The sequence below is a fragment of the Panthera onca genome, chromosome D1 (assembly GCF_046562875.1).
Source record: "Panthera onca isolate mPanOnc1 chromosome D1, mPanOnc1 haplotype 2, whole genome shotgun sequence".
NCBI classification, from domain to species: domain Eukaryota; kingdom Metazoa; phylum Chordata; class Mammalia; order Carnivora; family Felidae; genus Panthera; species Panthera onca.
This window is the reverse complement of record NC_138348.1, coordinates 91978401-91995085: the sequence shown is the minus strand read 5'-3', so window position 1 is coordinate 91995085 and position 16685 is coordinate 91978401. Positions and strand designations below refer to the sequence as shown.

The 16685-nt window shown below is 47.9% G+C and overlaps 1 protein-coding gene across 2 annotated transcripts in view; it reads left to right on the top strand.

Moving 5' to 3' along the window:
* Positions 1 to 16685, top strand: part of DCPS (decapping enzyme, scavenger) — a 52548-nt gene that overhangs the window by 20999 nt on the left and 14864 nt on the right. For both annotated transcript variants that reach the window (XM_060605193.3, XM_060605192.3), the window contains exon 3: positions 11861 to 12006. In XM_060605193.3, the coding sequence (XP_060461176.3) occupies positions 11861 to 12006 (146 nt within the window). The remainder of the gene's footprint in view (positions 1 to 11860; positions 12007 to 16685) is intronic.

Here is a 16685-nt window from a genome sequence, read left to right as displayed (position 1 = left end):
ATATGGTATTTGTTTTTCTGTAACTGACTTATTTCATTTGGCATAATATACTCTAGGTCCATCCATGTTGTTACAAATGTCAAAATTTCTTTTTTTTTTTTTTTTAATGGCTGAGTAATGTTCCAGTGTATGTATATACCCCTTTTTTATCCATTAATCTATTGATGGACACTTGGGCTGCTTCCAGATTTTGGCTCTTGTAAATAATGCTGCCATAAACATAGGGCTGCCTATGTCTTTTTGAATTAGTATTTTCGTTTTCCTTAGGTAAATACCCACTAGTGGAATTCCTGGATCACATGGTATGGTGACAGATGGTGACTACATGTATCTTGGGGAGTGCTGAGTAATATTATAGAATTGTCCAATTTGATGGGGTGCCTGGGTAGCTGAGTCGGTTAAGCGTCCGGCTTCGGTTCAGGTCATGATCTCACAGTTTGTGAGTTCGAGCCCTGCATCAGGCTGTGTGCTGACAGCTCAGAGCCTGGAGCCTGCTTCGGATTCTGTGTCTCCCTCTCTCTCTGCCCCTCCCCCGCTCATGCTCTGTCTCTGTCTCTCTCTCTCTCTCTCTCAAAACTAAATCAACATTAAAAAAAAGAATTGTCAAATTTGATAGATTGTACACTTGAAACTAATAGAACATTGTACATCACATACACTTCAAAAATGCATTTTTGAAAGTAAAGCATTATGGGGGTGCCTGGGTGGCTCAGTCAGTTAAGCATAAGACTTTGGCTCGGGTCATGATCTCACAGTTATGGGCTCGAGCCCTGCATCAGGCTGTCTGCTGTCAGCACGGAGCCTCCTTCAGATTCTCTGTCTCCCTCTCTCTCTGCCTCTCTCCTGCTCCCTGTCTCTCAAAAATAAATAAGCATTAAAAAATAATAGTAATAAAGCCTTATGGGGTACCTGAGTGGCTCAGTCTGTTGAGCTCATGGTCTGTGAGTTCAAGCTCCACATCGGGCTTGCTGCTGTCTGTGTGGAGCCCACTTCAGATGCTCTGTCCGTCTCTGTGCCCCTGTCTCGTGTGTGCTCTCTCAAAAATAAACAAACATTTAAAAAATAATAAAAAAGAAAGCACTGTGGGGCACCTGGGTGGCTCAGTTAGTTAAGTGTCTGACTCTTGATTTTGGTTCAGGTCATGGTTTCAGCACTGTGAGATCCAGCCTCACGTGGGGCTCCACAGTGCGGAGCCTGCTTAAGATTTTCTGTCTTCCTCTCTGTTCCTCCCGCCGACCCCCCCCCCACCCACACAAATTAAAAAAAAAAAAAATAAAGCATTATAAGGGAGACAGAAGGACAGGGACATGGGCTTCCAGTTACAAGAGGGCATTTTGCCCACCTGTTTCCTCTAAAACCCTCACTAGAAATGACATTAAAGAAATTGCCTTACAAAAAGTTATCCTGCAGCGACTAGAGAAGGAGAGGAGACAAACCTAGGAAGTGATAGGAGGAGTGACTGAAACCTGAGCCAGCAGGTCCCATAAATTCTGTCCCACTTCACCCAACTGCTAACGGCCCCTCCCAGAGATCCAGCGTCTACAGAGGTTCAAACAAGGTCTGGAGGTTCTCAGTGCAGTTGAGGGGGGCTCAGGGTACTGAAATGTAGAGGCTTAAGTGGAAGCTTACCTATTCAGTGTTAATGCCCTCTCCCCCTGCCCGCCAGCTGCTTCTCCTTCCTGTCACTCAGAATGCTGTCAGCCAGGCTTGTACTCCATGTACGAGATTGGAAGAGTCACGTGTGGAGAATCTGACCAGCGCAAGAGAGAAGACAAACCTTCGGGGATTCCGTCATGCAAGGGCATAGCCTGACCATCCTAAAATGAAGCTTCAGGTGAACACACGTATGTCCACAGAGCTTCCCATCAGCTTTGTAGTGTTCGGCCCTCCGATATGAGTGAGTGGACAGGCAAGGGTGACCAGACTTGAGGAAAGTGTCAGTTGAAAAAGAGAGGAAGGAAAAGAAAAGAACTCGGAAGAAACAGGAACTATGTGGGGAGAAGAAATTTGCAAAAACTGTCGTTAACGTCCGAGACAAATGATATATCAAAGGCATAAGAATAAGATACCATCAACAAGGAGTTTTTTTAAGAAGCTCTTGGAAATTAAATGCACAGTAGAACTGAAAATTTCAATACAAGAAGTTAAAACTTCCTTAAAATTAGAGCGGTAAGACACAGAGGGCATTCACTTTCTAACATCCCCTCTGTAAAGAGAGCTTTCCTACTGTTCTTACTTTCTGATCTTATGCTCTAATAAACTTTTGCCTGCTGCTCAAAAAAAAACAAAAACTAAAAAAAAATAAAAGACACAGATGGAAAATGGGAGAGAAAAGCAAAGTGGAAGATGGATCTAAAAAGCTAAATATTAAATATTCAGATAGGCATTCTAGAAAGACAGGGTGGGGAAAATGGGGGAGAAAATAATCAGAGAAATAAGAGGTTTTCCAGGACTGAAGAACAGGATTTTTGAGATTGAAAGTCCATTTACCCAGATCAGGGGATGAATAGAAACCACTCAGAGACCCATCAACATGGTTGGGACATTGAGGACAACAAGAAAACGGGTCAGTACAAAGGTATGGGGATCAGAAAGACCTCAAACTTCTCAACAGCATCATCGCAATCTAGAAACTCGTGGAGCTTTCATATTTTGAGGGTCACTGCTTTGCATCATAGAATTCTTTTGCCAAACTCTTTTTTTTTTTAATTTTTTTTTTTTTACGTTTATTTATTTTTGAGACACAGACAGAGCATGAACGGGGGAGGGTCAGAGAGAGAGGGAGACACAGGATCCAAAACAGGCTCCAGGCTCTAGGCTCTGAGCTGTCAGCACAGAGCCTGATGCAGGGCTCAAACTCACAGACTGAGATCATGACCCGAGCCGAAGTCGGACGCTCAACCGACTGAGCCACCCAGGCGCCCCTTTCACCAAACTCTTAATTGTGACAGTAGAACACAGACATTTTCAGATGTTCCAAGTCTCTAAATATATCTCGCTTGTTCCACAGCTCTGGAAGCAACTTGACTTTGTGCCTTAGTGTTGTGGTCCTTAATGTGTGGTCCTGGAACCAGGACCAGTGGCAGTGGCTGCACCTGGCAACTTCTTAAAAAAGGCATCTTTGCCCACCCCAGATGTCTTCAGTCAGGTGGTTCTGGTGCACAGTGCAGTTTGGGAACCACTGCTTTAGCAAAATAAAGATGCAAACAGGAAAGAGGAAGATAGTGGGGATCCAGGAAGCAAAATGTCCAGCAGCAGAGAGAAGGGGAGACGGCTGCCAGATGGTGGTGCATTGAGCTCCCGGGCATAGCTCCTCACAGACACCTGCTGGAGTGGGTCAGAGGCTCCGGGAGGACACATTGCTTGTGTTCTTCTGGGTTTGAACATTAAGAGATTTATATAGGGGCACCTGGGTGGCTCAGTCAGTTAAGTGTCCGACTCTTGATTTTGGCTCGGGTCAAGATCTCACAGTTTGTGAGACGGAGCCCCACGTCAGGCTCTACACGCTGATGGTTCAGAGCCTGCTTGGGAGTCTCTCTCGCCCCACCCCTCTCAAATAAACTTAGAAGAGATTTCTATAAACGGAAGTGGATGTAGGGATGAATTAGTGACAAGTTAATAGAAAAGTGAGCAGATAAGAGTAATGACTAACTACACATAGCCAAAGTTGTGCTGAAAAGGAAAACTAGTCGTAGTATTCAGCAGTGAAAGCATTTATATCATCATGGTAGTGTTAACATTTTATTCTGACTTCTCCAAAATTGTACAATAGTTGTATTGTGAGATTAGGGGGTAAGAGAGAAAAGAGTGTGCAGGGAGGGTCCCCACATGCACACGTGCTTTTGATAGCTGGTAAAAAAGCTAAATCCTTACCTCTGTAATGGGAAGTTAATAAGAAATAGTAAAAGTGAGAAGTCAAGGGGGAACAAGATAGAAACATATCTGTAATTAAAACTGTGGAAGTACACAAGCAAAGAGACGTCAAGAAGAATTGAAAGTGGTGTGTGGGGAAAAGCAGGAAACTTCTGGCTTCATGTGACTAACCTATGTGCCAGCATGCCTTGAATTAAAAATAAAAGCAAAGTTTGAAAAAGCACAATAGGTGGAGTGGTTTCATAAGGAGTATCAGGGAAGTCCTCTGAACGTACAATTGTCCCTTGAACGGTGCGGGGGTTAGGGGTATCGGTCCCCCGTGCAGCTGAAAATCCACTCCCCTCTAAATTAACTCCCGGCTAAAACTCCCTGAAAACTGAACTACTCCCCCCAAACTTAACCCTTCATGCAGCTGAAAATCCACATACAACTTTGAGCTGTCCCCAAAGTTAATAACCTGCTGTTGACTGGAAGCTTTGGCGATGGTAGAAGCAGTTGATGAACACATATTTTGTGTGTTGTATGTATTCTGTACTGTGTTCTTACACTGAAGTAAGCTAGAGAAAAGAAAATGGTGTTAAAACCATAAGGAAGAGAAAATACATTTCCAATACTCTATTGTATTTATTGGGGGAAAAAATTGCTAAGTGAACCCATGCAGTTCAAACCTGTGTTGTTCAGGGGTCAGCTGTACTGTGAACATTATCGAGAGATGGGTTTTGAGGGGGTTCGAAATTGTTCCAAGCTGTTATTTTAAGAATACCAGTAGGAGGGCAGGATTGGGGGGGGGGGGCTCCTTGTTGTTTCTCTAGCCACAGGGGAACGCTGGGTGGGGACGTGCCAGGTATGCTTACCCTGGGCAGTCAGTTTGCTAAGCGGAGGTTGGCAGAGGGCACCAGGAAGGTGCTCAGGCCTCGTGTGTTGACCTACGGGGTTGGCACCATGATGCCACAGCTGAAGCCCAGTCCCGAGCCAGATGGAGCTGTGGGATCGAGGGCACCCGTTTCTGTGTCAAGTGGGGACCCTAATAACACCTACCTCACACTGGTTGTGAGGAGTGAATGAGTTAATGCACGTATAGGGCTTAGAACAGCGCCTGGTATGTCTTTTAGCAATTAGCGCTGAGGGTCCAGAGGATATTGACACTTTTTTTTTTTTTTTTTACTTTTTATTTTGGAAAAAAAAAAAAAAAATCAACCCTACAGAAAAGTTGTAAGAATAGTGCAAAGAACTCCCTTGTAAAAGCCTTATTGCTAACATCTTACCACTTTTGCCTTTTCTCTCTCCGTATGTACCTATATGATATTTTGCTCACTCTTGTTATTACTGAAAAGTAAGTTGCAGACATTATAACCTTCCTTGCTAAGCACTTCAGTGTATGTTTCCTAGGAACCAGAGTAAAGTGGTCAATTTTAGGAAATCTCCCACGTATACCAAGCTAGTTTGCAGTGTAGACACCATTATGAAATTTTACCGCTTGTTCCAATACCATCTTCCCAGCAGGACACCTCTCCCCCATCCAGGATCCAGTCCAGTCTCTAGTGTCCTTTAATCCGGAACAGCCTTTCTGCCTTCCTTTATTTTCTCTTTGACCCTTTTGAAGAGTTATCAAGCCACTTGTTTTGTAGAATGTCCCTGGATTAGGGTGGGCTAATTTTTCCTCGTGATCCGATTCGGACCATGCATTTTTGGCCAGAATACCACGGCACATCCCTCAGGAGGCTCCTGATGGCAGTGTGTCCTGTTAGGAGTGATGTTAACTCTGAGCACCTGGGCCCTTTGTCATTAATAAGTAATCTACAGGAAGATACTTTGAGACTGTGTGTGGACATCCTGTTCCCCAACATATTTTCACCTGGTGGTTTGAGCATTTATTGGGCATTGACACTTGACCAAAATCCTCATGAAGTTCACTTGCAGGTCAACGTCTTGATTTGGCATTTAGATAGACACCAAAGTTTACTTTTGCTTGCCAATAAAAAAACTTAGCATTGGGAAGCATACTGATTTTTATCAGAGAAGTTTTAATCCATTTGGCTCAAAAATGCCCTTCCTGGGGCTTAAGCCTAAAAGGCTAGATTCATTTATCCACTTGTTCAGTCTTCGTTGAGTGCCTCCTGCAGGCCAAGTGCTATTCCTGGTGCTGGGGATAAAATGATTAAAACAATTTTTAAAGGTAGACAAAAACCCCTGTCCTCCTGGAAGCTACATTCTAATGGGAGAATCAGACAATAAATCTGTACTGTACTGTCAGGTGGTAAGGAGTGAGGAAAAAGCAAGCCATCGGCGAGATAGACAGGGACGAGGTAAGGGGAGCTCCTTCAGCAGGGCTGGTGGAGAACTCCAACCTTGACTTAGGTGAGAGCAGCTGGTCAGAGGCCTAGAGATGGGATGTGAGTTAGCGGAACTGTAAAGAGGTCTGTGTGGCCGGGGCGGAGACATCGAGGGGGTGATGGTGGTGAATGAGGTTGGAGAAAGGGCTAGAGCAGGGTGGCTGAGGGCTGTGTAGACAATGCTGGGAACCCAGGGGAACGGTCCAGGTTTGAAGGGGCACAGCCCCCACCCCTGTCAACAGCACGTGAAGCCAGCCCACTCCTGCCCGGGGCTGCTGGTGGTGGCCTGACAGAGGCCTGGCCCCCAAGAGTGATTAGCTCTGAGGGGGTCCAGGGTCCAGCAGTGGGGCTTCTGCATCCACATCCAAGCAGGAGTTTCTCAGAAAAGGAAGGGGGCGCCTGGGTGGCGCAGTCGGTTGGGCGTCCGACTTCAGCCAGGTCACGATCTCGCGGTCTGTGAGTTCGAGCCCCGCGTCAGGCTCTGGGCTGATGGCTCGGAGCCTGGAGCCTGTTTCCGATTCTGTGTCTCCCTCTCTCTCTGCCCCTCCCCCGTTCATGCTCTGTCTCTCTCTGTCCCAAAAATAAATAAAAAAAAAAAAAAAAAAAAAAAAAAAAAGGAAGAAAGATGGCAGGAAGTAAGGAGCTGGAAAATGCCTTTTTCTGTTTTCCCTGCCGCAGAAGGGGAAGGCGGGAGGAAGGGGAAGGCGGGAGGGGGCTGGCCTGGGGAGGCGCCCGCTTCCCAGCACCCTGGGTGGCTGGGGCGGTCTCTGACAAGCCTTGGCAGACAGGGGCGTGCTCCTGGGCCCAGCAGCTTTCTGATCTGAAACAGCCAGGGAGCCCCAGGCTGTGAGCCCGGGCTCGGTGGTCATTGCCAGCAGGGCGGGCTGTTCTCCAACGTGAGTGTGGCCTTTGTCTCCGGCCGGATCCCCCATATGGAGGGAGCTCCTCCGCTCATGGCTTTTCTCCCCGCTGCCCAGCCCAGGCTACCAAAGTAACAGCAAACACAGCAACAGTGAGAGCTAGCCTGTGAGAGAACTTCTCTGTGCAGGGGGCATGGGGGTGGGGGTGGGCACCTGCTGAATGCTTCCCACCTACTGCTCACTGAGTTCTCATAACCACCCTATACAGTAGGTCACCCGCGCCCGGTTACACAGCTAAGTGCAGAGCCAGTATTTGAACCCAGGCCCACTGGTGCTAGAATCTCCGTTCTCTGCAAAGCTACTCTTGGATAAGGGATTTTCCTGGAGCACACTGCAAGGGTCAAGGCAATGCCATTGGGTCTATTTCTGGCAGTTTCTTATCTCTTGGGACCTGGTGTACTTGACCTCTGGCCTTTCTCCCAGGGCCATTAGAGGGTTTTGGGAGTGAGGAAGTACTTTTGCTGCCACCTCGAGGGTTGTGAGGAGGCCTTTGTGCCTCCATTTCAGGGTCAGATCCAGAGATTCCCAGGAAGTGGAGGGGACGTGGTGCCCCCCACTGGTCCAGATGACATGTTTCGTTTAATGTTGACAGCAACTCTAAGGGCAGATTTTGTGACCAGTCTTTAACAGATGAGGAAACTGGGGCCCCGAGAGGTTAAATAACACACCCAAGGTCGGACTGTCTGTAAGCGGGTGGGGGGAGTGTGGTGTCAACTCAGGTCCAGAGCCTGTGTCTTTGCGCTGAGCTGCTGTGTTCCCAGAGCTGAAGGACTGGTGTTTGATGCTCACTGGAACTTGTGTGCTGGGTTAGCACCTCGGTCTGTCCCCACTGGACTGTTGGAATAATATGCGGCCAGCAGGTAGGTGTTTGAAGAGCACCAGCTTTTAGGGTAAGGAAACCTCACATTTGGCGTTGCCTCTGTCACATCTCGAGGCAGAAGTCCTGACTCCTGTGAAACAGGGATTCAAATTGCCTACGTCCTCAGACCACGTACGAAAGTGTAGGTGCTTGCAGGAATTTCTGGAGTTTTAAAGTGTGCCTGCTGGGCTTCCTTCAGGTTACCCTGGGCGAGCACTCTGAATCGAGAGTAAGAGAGTTGGGCAGGACATGGGTCTGTTGAGAAACATCCTGATTTTGTTTTTTTTTTTTAATTTTATTTTTTTAAATTTACATCCAAATTAGTTAGCATATAGTACAACGATGATTTCAGGAGAAGATTCCTTAGTGCCCCTTACCCATTTAGCCCATCCCCCCTCCCACAACCCCTCCAGTAACCCTCAGTTTGTTCTCCATATTTATGAGTCTCTTCTGTTTTGTCCCCCTCCCTGTTTTTATATTATTTTTGTTTCCCTTCCCTTATGTTCATCTGTTTTGTCTCTTAAAGTCCTCATGAGTGGAGTCATATGATTTTTGTCTTTCTCTGACTAATTTCACTTAGCATCACACCCTCCAGTTCCATCCACGTAGTTGCAAATGGCAAGATTTCATTCTTTTTGATTGTCGAGTAATACTCCATTGTGTACATATATATATATATATATATATATGTATATGTATATATGTATATGTATATATGTATACATGTATATGTATGTGTATATGTACACATGTATATATGAATATATGTATACATATATGTATATACATATACATATATGTATACATATACGTATATATACATATGTATGTATATACGTATATACATATACATATGTATACATATACGTATATATACATATGTATATACGTATATACATATATGTATATATACACATATGTACACATATATGTACACACATATATACACATATGTACATATATATGTATATATATATACACATATGTACATATATATGTATATGTATATATATATATACACCACATCTTCTTTATCCATTCATCTGTCGATGGACATTTGGGCTCTTTCCATACTTGGCTATTGTTGATAGTGCTGCTATAAACATGGGGATGCATGTGTCCCTTCAAACCAGCACACCTGTATCCCGTGGATAAATGCCTAGTAGTGCAGTTGCTGGGTCGTAAGGTAGTTCTATTTTTAGTTTTTTGAGGAACCGCCATACTGTTTTCCAGAGTGGCTGCACCAGGTTGTATTCCCACCAACAATGCAAAAGAGATCCTCTTTCTCCACATCCTCGCCAACATCTGTTGTTGCCTGAGTTGTGAACATTAGCCATTCTGACAGGTGTAAGGTGGTATCTCATTGTGGTTTTGATTTGTATTTCTCTGATGATGAGTGTTGTTGAGCATTTTTTCCTGTGTCGGTTGGCCATCTGGATGTCTTCCTTGGAGAAGTGTCTATTCATGTCTTTTGCCCATTTCTTCACTGGATTGTTTTTTTTTGGGTGTTGAGTTTGATAGGTTTTTTTTTTATAGATTTTAGATACTAACCCTTTATCTGATATGTCATTTGCAAATATCTTCTCCCATTCTGTCGGTTGCCTTTTAGTTTTGCTGATTGTTTCCTTTGCTGTGCAGAAGGTTTTTATTTTGATAAGGTCCCAATAGTTCATTTTTGCTTTGGTTTCCCTTGCCTCCAGGGACATGTTGAGTAAGAAGTTGCTGCGGCCAAGATCAAAGAGGTTTTTTTCCTGCTTTCTCCTCGAGGATTTTGATGGCTTCCTGTCTTACATCGAGGTCTTTCATCCATTTTGAGTTTATTTTTGTGACTGGTGTAAGCAAGTGGTCCAGGTTCATTCTTCTGCATGTCACTGTCCAGTTTTCCCAGCACCACTTGCTGAAGAGACTGTCTTGATTCCATCGGATATTCTTTCCTGCTTTGTCAAAGATTAGTTGGCCATATGTTTGTGGGTCCATTTCTGGGTTCTCTGTTCTGTTCCATTAATCTGAGTGTCTGTTCTTGTGCCAGTACCATACTGTCATGATGATTATAGCTTTGCAGTATAGCTTGAAGTCTGGGATTGTGATGCCTCCTGCTTTGGTTTTGTTTTTCAAGATTGCTTTGGCTACTCGGGGTCTTTTCTGGTTCCATACAAATTTTAGGATTGTTTGTTCTAGCTCTGTGAAGAATGCTGGTGTTATTTTGATAGGGATTGCATTGAATATGTAGATTGCTTTGGGTAGTGTGGACATTTTAACAATATTTGTTCTTCCTATCCAGGAGCATGGAATCTTTTTCCATTTTTTTGTGTCTTCTTCAGTTTCTTTCATAAGTTTTCTGTAGTTTTCAGTGTATAGATTTTTCACCTCTTTGTTTAGATTTATTCCTAGGTATTTTATGGTTTTTGGTGCAACTGTAAATGGGATCAATTCCTTGATTTCTCTTTCTGCTGCTTCATTGTTGGTGTATAGGAATGCATCTGATTTCTGTGCATTGATTTTATATCCTGCAACTTTGCCGAATTCATGAATCAGTTCTAGCAGTTTTTTGGTGGAATCTTTTGGGTTTTCCTTATAGACTATCATGTCATCTGCGAAGAGTGAAAGTTTGACCTCCTCCTGGCTGATTTGGATGCCTTTTATTTCTTTGTGTTGTCTGACTACAGAAGCTAAGACTTCCAATACTATGTTGAATAACAGTGGCGAGAGTGGACATCCCGGTCTTGTTCCTGACCTTAGGGGGAAAGCTCTCGGTTTTTCCCCATTGAGGATATTAACATTGGGTCGTTCATATTAGAAATGTCTCCTGATTTTAGAACACCATTTTCCTCTCCTGCCCTTAAGATCTATGTGGAAGCACTATGTATAAATGATAACAGTTGTAGCAGATGTTATTAGAAGTAGGGAAAAGGATTTAACCAAAGCCAGGTGGTGTTGGACTAGAACCCTAGCCTAGTGTCTGTTTAGGAAAACTATAAGACTTCCTGCTGATGAAAACAGCAGTTCTCAACTGGGGGCAATTTCATCCCCCAGGGGGCATTTGGCAATGTCTGGAGACGTTTTTGGCTGTCCTAGCTGGAGACAGGATTTTACTAACATCCTGGTAGAAATCTGCCTTTCTGGTAACCGTCCTGTAGCATACAGGACAGTCCCCATATGACAAGAATTATCTGTCCAAAATATGGACCATGCCAGGGTTGAGAAAGGCTGATTAAAAATAGCCAGCACTTACATAGTATTTGCTTTGTGTCAGACAATGTTCTAAGTGCTTCACAGGTATTAACTTGTTTAATCCTCCCAACTCTGTGACATAGGAGCTATTATTATCCTCCGTTGACAGATGGGGGAGTAGGGGCTTGGGAAGGTTAAATAACTGGACCAGGGTCAGGGTCCCGAGGAAGGAACAGGCAGAGCCAGGACTTGAACTCAGTCCAGCTCCGGAGTCCACGCCTTTAACCATGGTGCTCTGCTGCTCTGCTTTGCATGAGGGAAGGCTACTTAGCTTTAAGTCAGATCTTCAGCTTTGGGTCTAGAAAGCCACATACCAAGAAATTTGCTACGTGACAAGAGTCAGAAACCTTTCATTCTTGTGCCTAGAAAACAGAGTGGGGAAGGGTGGTGAGGGGCCCAGCGACCCATCATCAGTGAAAACTCTCTGACTCCCAGATGCTGAGTGTGATTCAACTTATGAATTTACTGGCGTGAGGCGCCTCATGGGTCCCGGGTGACTATAACCTCTTAGCCTTCGGCTCCTTTCGTTGGGGAATCAGAGATGGGGGTGGGGGTCACCTGTCTGTGCTGGGGACCAGAGTGTGACAGGACTGTGCAGAGCGTGCACCTAACTTTGGAGTCCCGGGCTGTGTTTGTCATTACAGACGTAAAGACAACCGTGGTTTACCCTGCCACAGAGAAGCACCTAGAAAAGTACCTGCGCCAGGACCTCCACCTGGTCCGAGAGACGGGGGCCGATTACAAGAACATCACCTTGCCCCACCTGGAGTCCCAGAGCCTCAGCATCCAGGTGACTGGCCGCCACGCCTCAGACTGGCCCCAGGGGGTGCGGACACAGAGTGCTCCCTGTGGCCGGAGTCTCTGTCTCGAGGATCTGGCAGGGGCCAGCACGTTCCACAGGTTTGGGGTAGCACAGACAGCACTGTGGAACCCCTGCCCCCTCCTTGTGCAGGAGTGAACGCACAGATGTGTAAGTAACTGCACAGGACGGGAGAGGGTGAGTGTGCTGTGGGGAAAAGCAACCAGGGTGAGTAGCACGGGAAATGCTGGACTGGGGTGGCCGCTGTTTTATCCAGGATGGCCAGAGGCTCGACCCTGGTCCCGGGCGTGCCGCTGAGGCTCTGTGGGACTCTCAGAGCAGCCCAGGCCTTTGGAGAATTTGTATCTGCCTCAGCGCTGATACTGTCTCAGAATGACTGTGCCCTCACCTGGGTCTGTGAATGGGTCAAGACTGACGCCAGGGTAGCCACCCCACCCCATTCCAGACTTTTTATTCCTGGTTCTGCCTGTGCAAACCCGCCTCTGGGAGTCGAGTCCCAGAGTTAAAAACTTCATTCACTCGTTCCCCTTGCATTCGTTCCCCAGAGAGCAGGGTCCTGATGTGCCTGGTGGTTTAGCACAGGGCCTCCTCTCCCGAAGGCTAATGTGAGGTTTGGCGGTGTCTTCAGCCACTAGACCAGATGCAAGGCCATTTAGCTAAGAGATCCCGAGTTCTTGATGGGCCGAAGCCCAGTGCCAACCAGAGCCTGCGCCTGCAGTCGGCCCCAAGTGAATGCTCAGCCTTAAATATGATGGATGAGGCGTTTCCTTGCTCACTTGCTGGCTCTCACCATCTCTGTCTCTTCATCATTCACCCTTGTTCTCTTTGAACGTTTCTCACCCACTCTGCCCAAGATCCAGGTTGTGGCTTTGGGGGGTGGTCAGACACAGGGCACTCATTGCCATGTCTCCCGGGCCAGAAGAAGGGAGGGGGCCCTTGGGTGTGGGGGCCAAGGGCCCCCCCAAGTCAGTTATACATGGGAGAAGTAAGGAAAGGGTGGTTGGCAGGTGTGCGGGAGGCCGTGTGGAGTGACAGGCCGCTTTCCTACTTGGGAAGACCCCGCTGGCTGGGAGTCCTCATCCCCCTGTGCCACATTTGCACTAGGTTTTTCTGGCTCAAGCTGGCGTGATTTTTTTTTTTTTTTTTTTTTTTTTTTGAGTCCCTATACTTGCTCTGTCTTCTACATGGAAAGGAGATATGTCTGCATCTTGCTAGATGGCTGCTGCCATTCAGGGTCCCAGAGGGATCTCCTGGAATATGTGTTCTGTGGCACCAGTTGCACAAATATGGGATCCAAAGGAGGATGCTCTTAAAGTTGGTGTGACTTGTATGTGTACTGTCTTATCCACTGCCACGTACTTCCTCTTGGAAAATAATACAGCCAGATTCTCCTACTACTCGGCCAAGTTCTGTTTGACACAAGTATTCGTGTATTCTTTCTTGACCGTTTCTAGTAGGTTTGCAAAGCACTCAGCTCAACTGGCAACACTCATTGTATTAATTGTGCACCTACTGTGTACCAGGCCATGTACTAGGCTCTGGAGGGTCACCAGGGTGAACACTTGTAATGCCCCCAGAGTCTTGTGGGGAAGACAGACATGGAGTCTGACTGGCACAGTACAATGGGATAAGCACTCTCCCGCGGGTGGTTTGTATCCAAGGTTCAGTGGTGACACAAAGTGAGGTGATCAGCCTGGACAGTGGGGGGCTTTACAGAGGAAGGGATCCTCCAGTTGGGTCTTAAGGGACAGATGGAAGTTTGCCAGGTGCACAAGGCAGAGAAGGGCATTCCAGGCAGAGGGAAGAACAAAGATAGGCCCCAAGAGCTGGAGGGTCAGCAGGACAAACCAGGAGCAGACGGGCAGGGGCCAGAAGCAGGCGTGTGCACCTATCAGGACACCAGGAGCTCCCAAACCTGGCCGATCATCAGGATTGCCTGGGGAGATTTTTTAAAATACAGAGCATGGGGCCCTACTCCATGTGTACTGAATCAGGATGTTCAGGGAGTGGAGCTGGGAAATCTGTATTTATTTCTTTTATTTTGCAGAGAGAGAATGAGCAGGGAAGGGGCAGAGAGAGAGGGGGACAGAGGATCTGAAGTGGGCTCCGTGTTGACATCACGGATGTGATGCAGGGCTCCAACTCACAAACCGTGAGATCATGACCTGAGCCGAAGTCGATGTTTAACCGACTAAGCCATCCAGGCGTCCCATGGAAAATCTGTATTTTTTTTTAAGGTTTATTTATTTATTTTGAGAGAGAGAGAGAGAGAGAGCATTTGGACAAACAGGGGAGGGGCAGAGAGAGAGGGAGAGAGAGAGAATCTCAAGCAGCATCCACGCTGTCAGAGCAGAGCCCGACACGGGGCTCCAGCCCACGAACCATGGGATCATGACTGGAGCCGAAGTCAGGAGTGGGACAGTCAACCCACTGAGCCACCCGGGCACCCCGGGAAATCTGTATTTTTAAAAAATATGTTTCTAATGATCATCAGATTTGAGAACAGTTGCCACAGGCAATGAGGGTCCCCCTAGACGGGTTTAAGTATATGGGTTCCATGAGATTTAAAGAATTGCTTGAGTTTGGTGAGTGTGGAGGGCTCTAAAGACCAGCGTGGGCCCAGGCCGAGGCCGAGACAGTGGGGAAGGCTTCGGCAGTGATTTGAGAAGTAGGGCTCGAAGCTGGCGGATTCGAGAGGCGAGCAGAGTCTGGGGGTGGCTCCAGGTCCAGCTTGGATGGAGCATGGATAGGTAGCGGGGTCACTAACCAGGACAGGGGTTGTGGGCAGCGGAGAGGGTTTTTGTTGGACAGAGTTGAGTTTGGGACTTGGGAGCACTCCCCAGGTGCCCGGGACTGTTTCAGCTTTCTCTGTGCATTCCCTCATTGACTCTACTCAGCAGCAATTTGGAGATGAGATTCACAGCCCGTCAGTGTCACCCCGGTGCCCATGCTGTCAGCCGACCACCCTATTTGGCTCCTCAAATTTGAGGTTCTTGTAACTCCTCAGTATATAATGCCATCAGGGGCGTCTGGGTGACTCAGTTAAGCATCCAACTTCGCCTCAGGTCATGATCTCACAGTTCGTGGGTTCAGCTCAGAGACTGGAGCCTGCTTCGAATTCTGTGTCTCCCTCTCTCTCTGCCCCTCTCCCCCTCCCCCCTCAAAAATAAATAAACATTAGCAAGTGAATGAAAGGAAAGAAAGAAAGGAAAAGAGAAAAGAGAAAAGTACTGCCATCTGACATCTGGATCCCGAGCATTAGAGACCATCAGGCTAAAAGTGTTGGTCTGTGAGTTGTCAGGTTGAGGTCAGTGTCCGTCCAGGGTTTGGATTCCCATTCTGCCATCTCCGAGCAGTGTGAGTGTCCTGCCATTCTGAGCCCATTTGTTCGCCTGGAAAATGCAACTGGGGTCCCAGTGGGGGTTGAGAGGGGCACCACAGATCACGTCCCCACTGTTGGTTCCAGCACAGACTGGGCACCAGGACGGTAGCTGCCGTTGTGCACACGCAGGTCCCATTCCGAGGACAGGGGAGATCAGGGGAGGGCAGTGCTGATACAGCGGAGGTGTGGACAGGTGAGGGGTGGCCGGAGGAGAGCGGCTAGCAGGGGGGCGAGCAGAAAAGCAGGAGGAGAGTGAACAGGGAGTGAGGTATCCCACGGGAGACTTGCCGGTGTCACCTGCCACAAGGAAGCTATGCCAGGTGCCTGCCAGAAGCCGGGGGTGGCTGAGTCCCCCGGGCTTGCATCCTGATGGGCTCGCTCCCCGTTACAGGCCCTGCCCCTCCCCTCCCCACCCCCCCCCCCACTATGATTTGTGTGAATTCTGTTCCCTGGCCCCCTCCTTTTCTCAGCTGGGCTGCTGGCCTGGGACTTCACGTGGATTCACACCCCCCGCCCCTGCTCTCCCAGAGGCCTGCTCCCGTGACCTGAAGCCGGAGCTGTGGGGCCAGACTCGGTTGGAATTGGTTGGACTTCCTCATGCTTGCTTTTTCCTTACAACGTGAGGACGACAGCGACACCAGCTTGACCGGGTTGCTGCGCACGGTAGTCCCTGGGAGGCCCTGAGAACAGGGCCCGCACGTGGGAGGGCTGCTCACCACTGCCAGGCCTCTGCTCTCGGTGCAGCGGCCTCCGGCAGAGCACCTGTTGTCATTGCCACGAGGCTGCGGCTCGACGCCCCCCCTTGCTGGAGCTTCCTGAGCACTTTCCTCTGCCTTTATGGGGCCTCCTCTGTGCCAGGTGCTGTCAGTCACTTTATACTCCTTGCCACTCTGTGCCGTGCAGGTATCGTCTCAGAGGGGGAGACTCCAGCCCCCTCTCAAAGGGGGAAACTGAGGCTCGGAGAGTACACCACTTTGCCCAAGGTGTCAGCTAGTTAGCGAGGAGGTGGGAGAGGACACCAGGACCAGTTTGTTCTCTGTCTACAACTACACAACTTTCCGGTCTGAGGGGGCTGCTTATCTGGGGGCAAGAGACAGCCCAGGCCCCAGGGAGGCCGCTCCAGGGCCCTCCACAGAGCGTCATCTTTCACCTCCCTCACCTTTACCATTGGGTCGCTTTGGGTCACGTTCTGGCTGGCTTTTTTTTCTGCCGCAGCACGTTCCCAGCAAGACTTCCAGCAGGAGAGGAAATGCGTCCGTGGGAGACC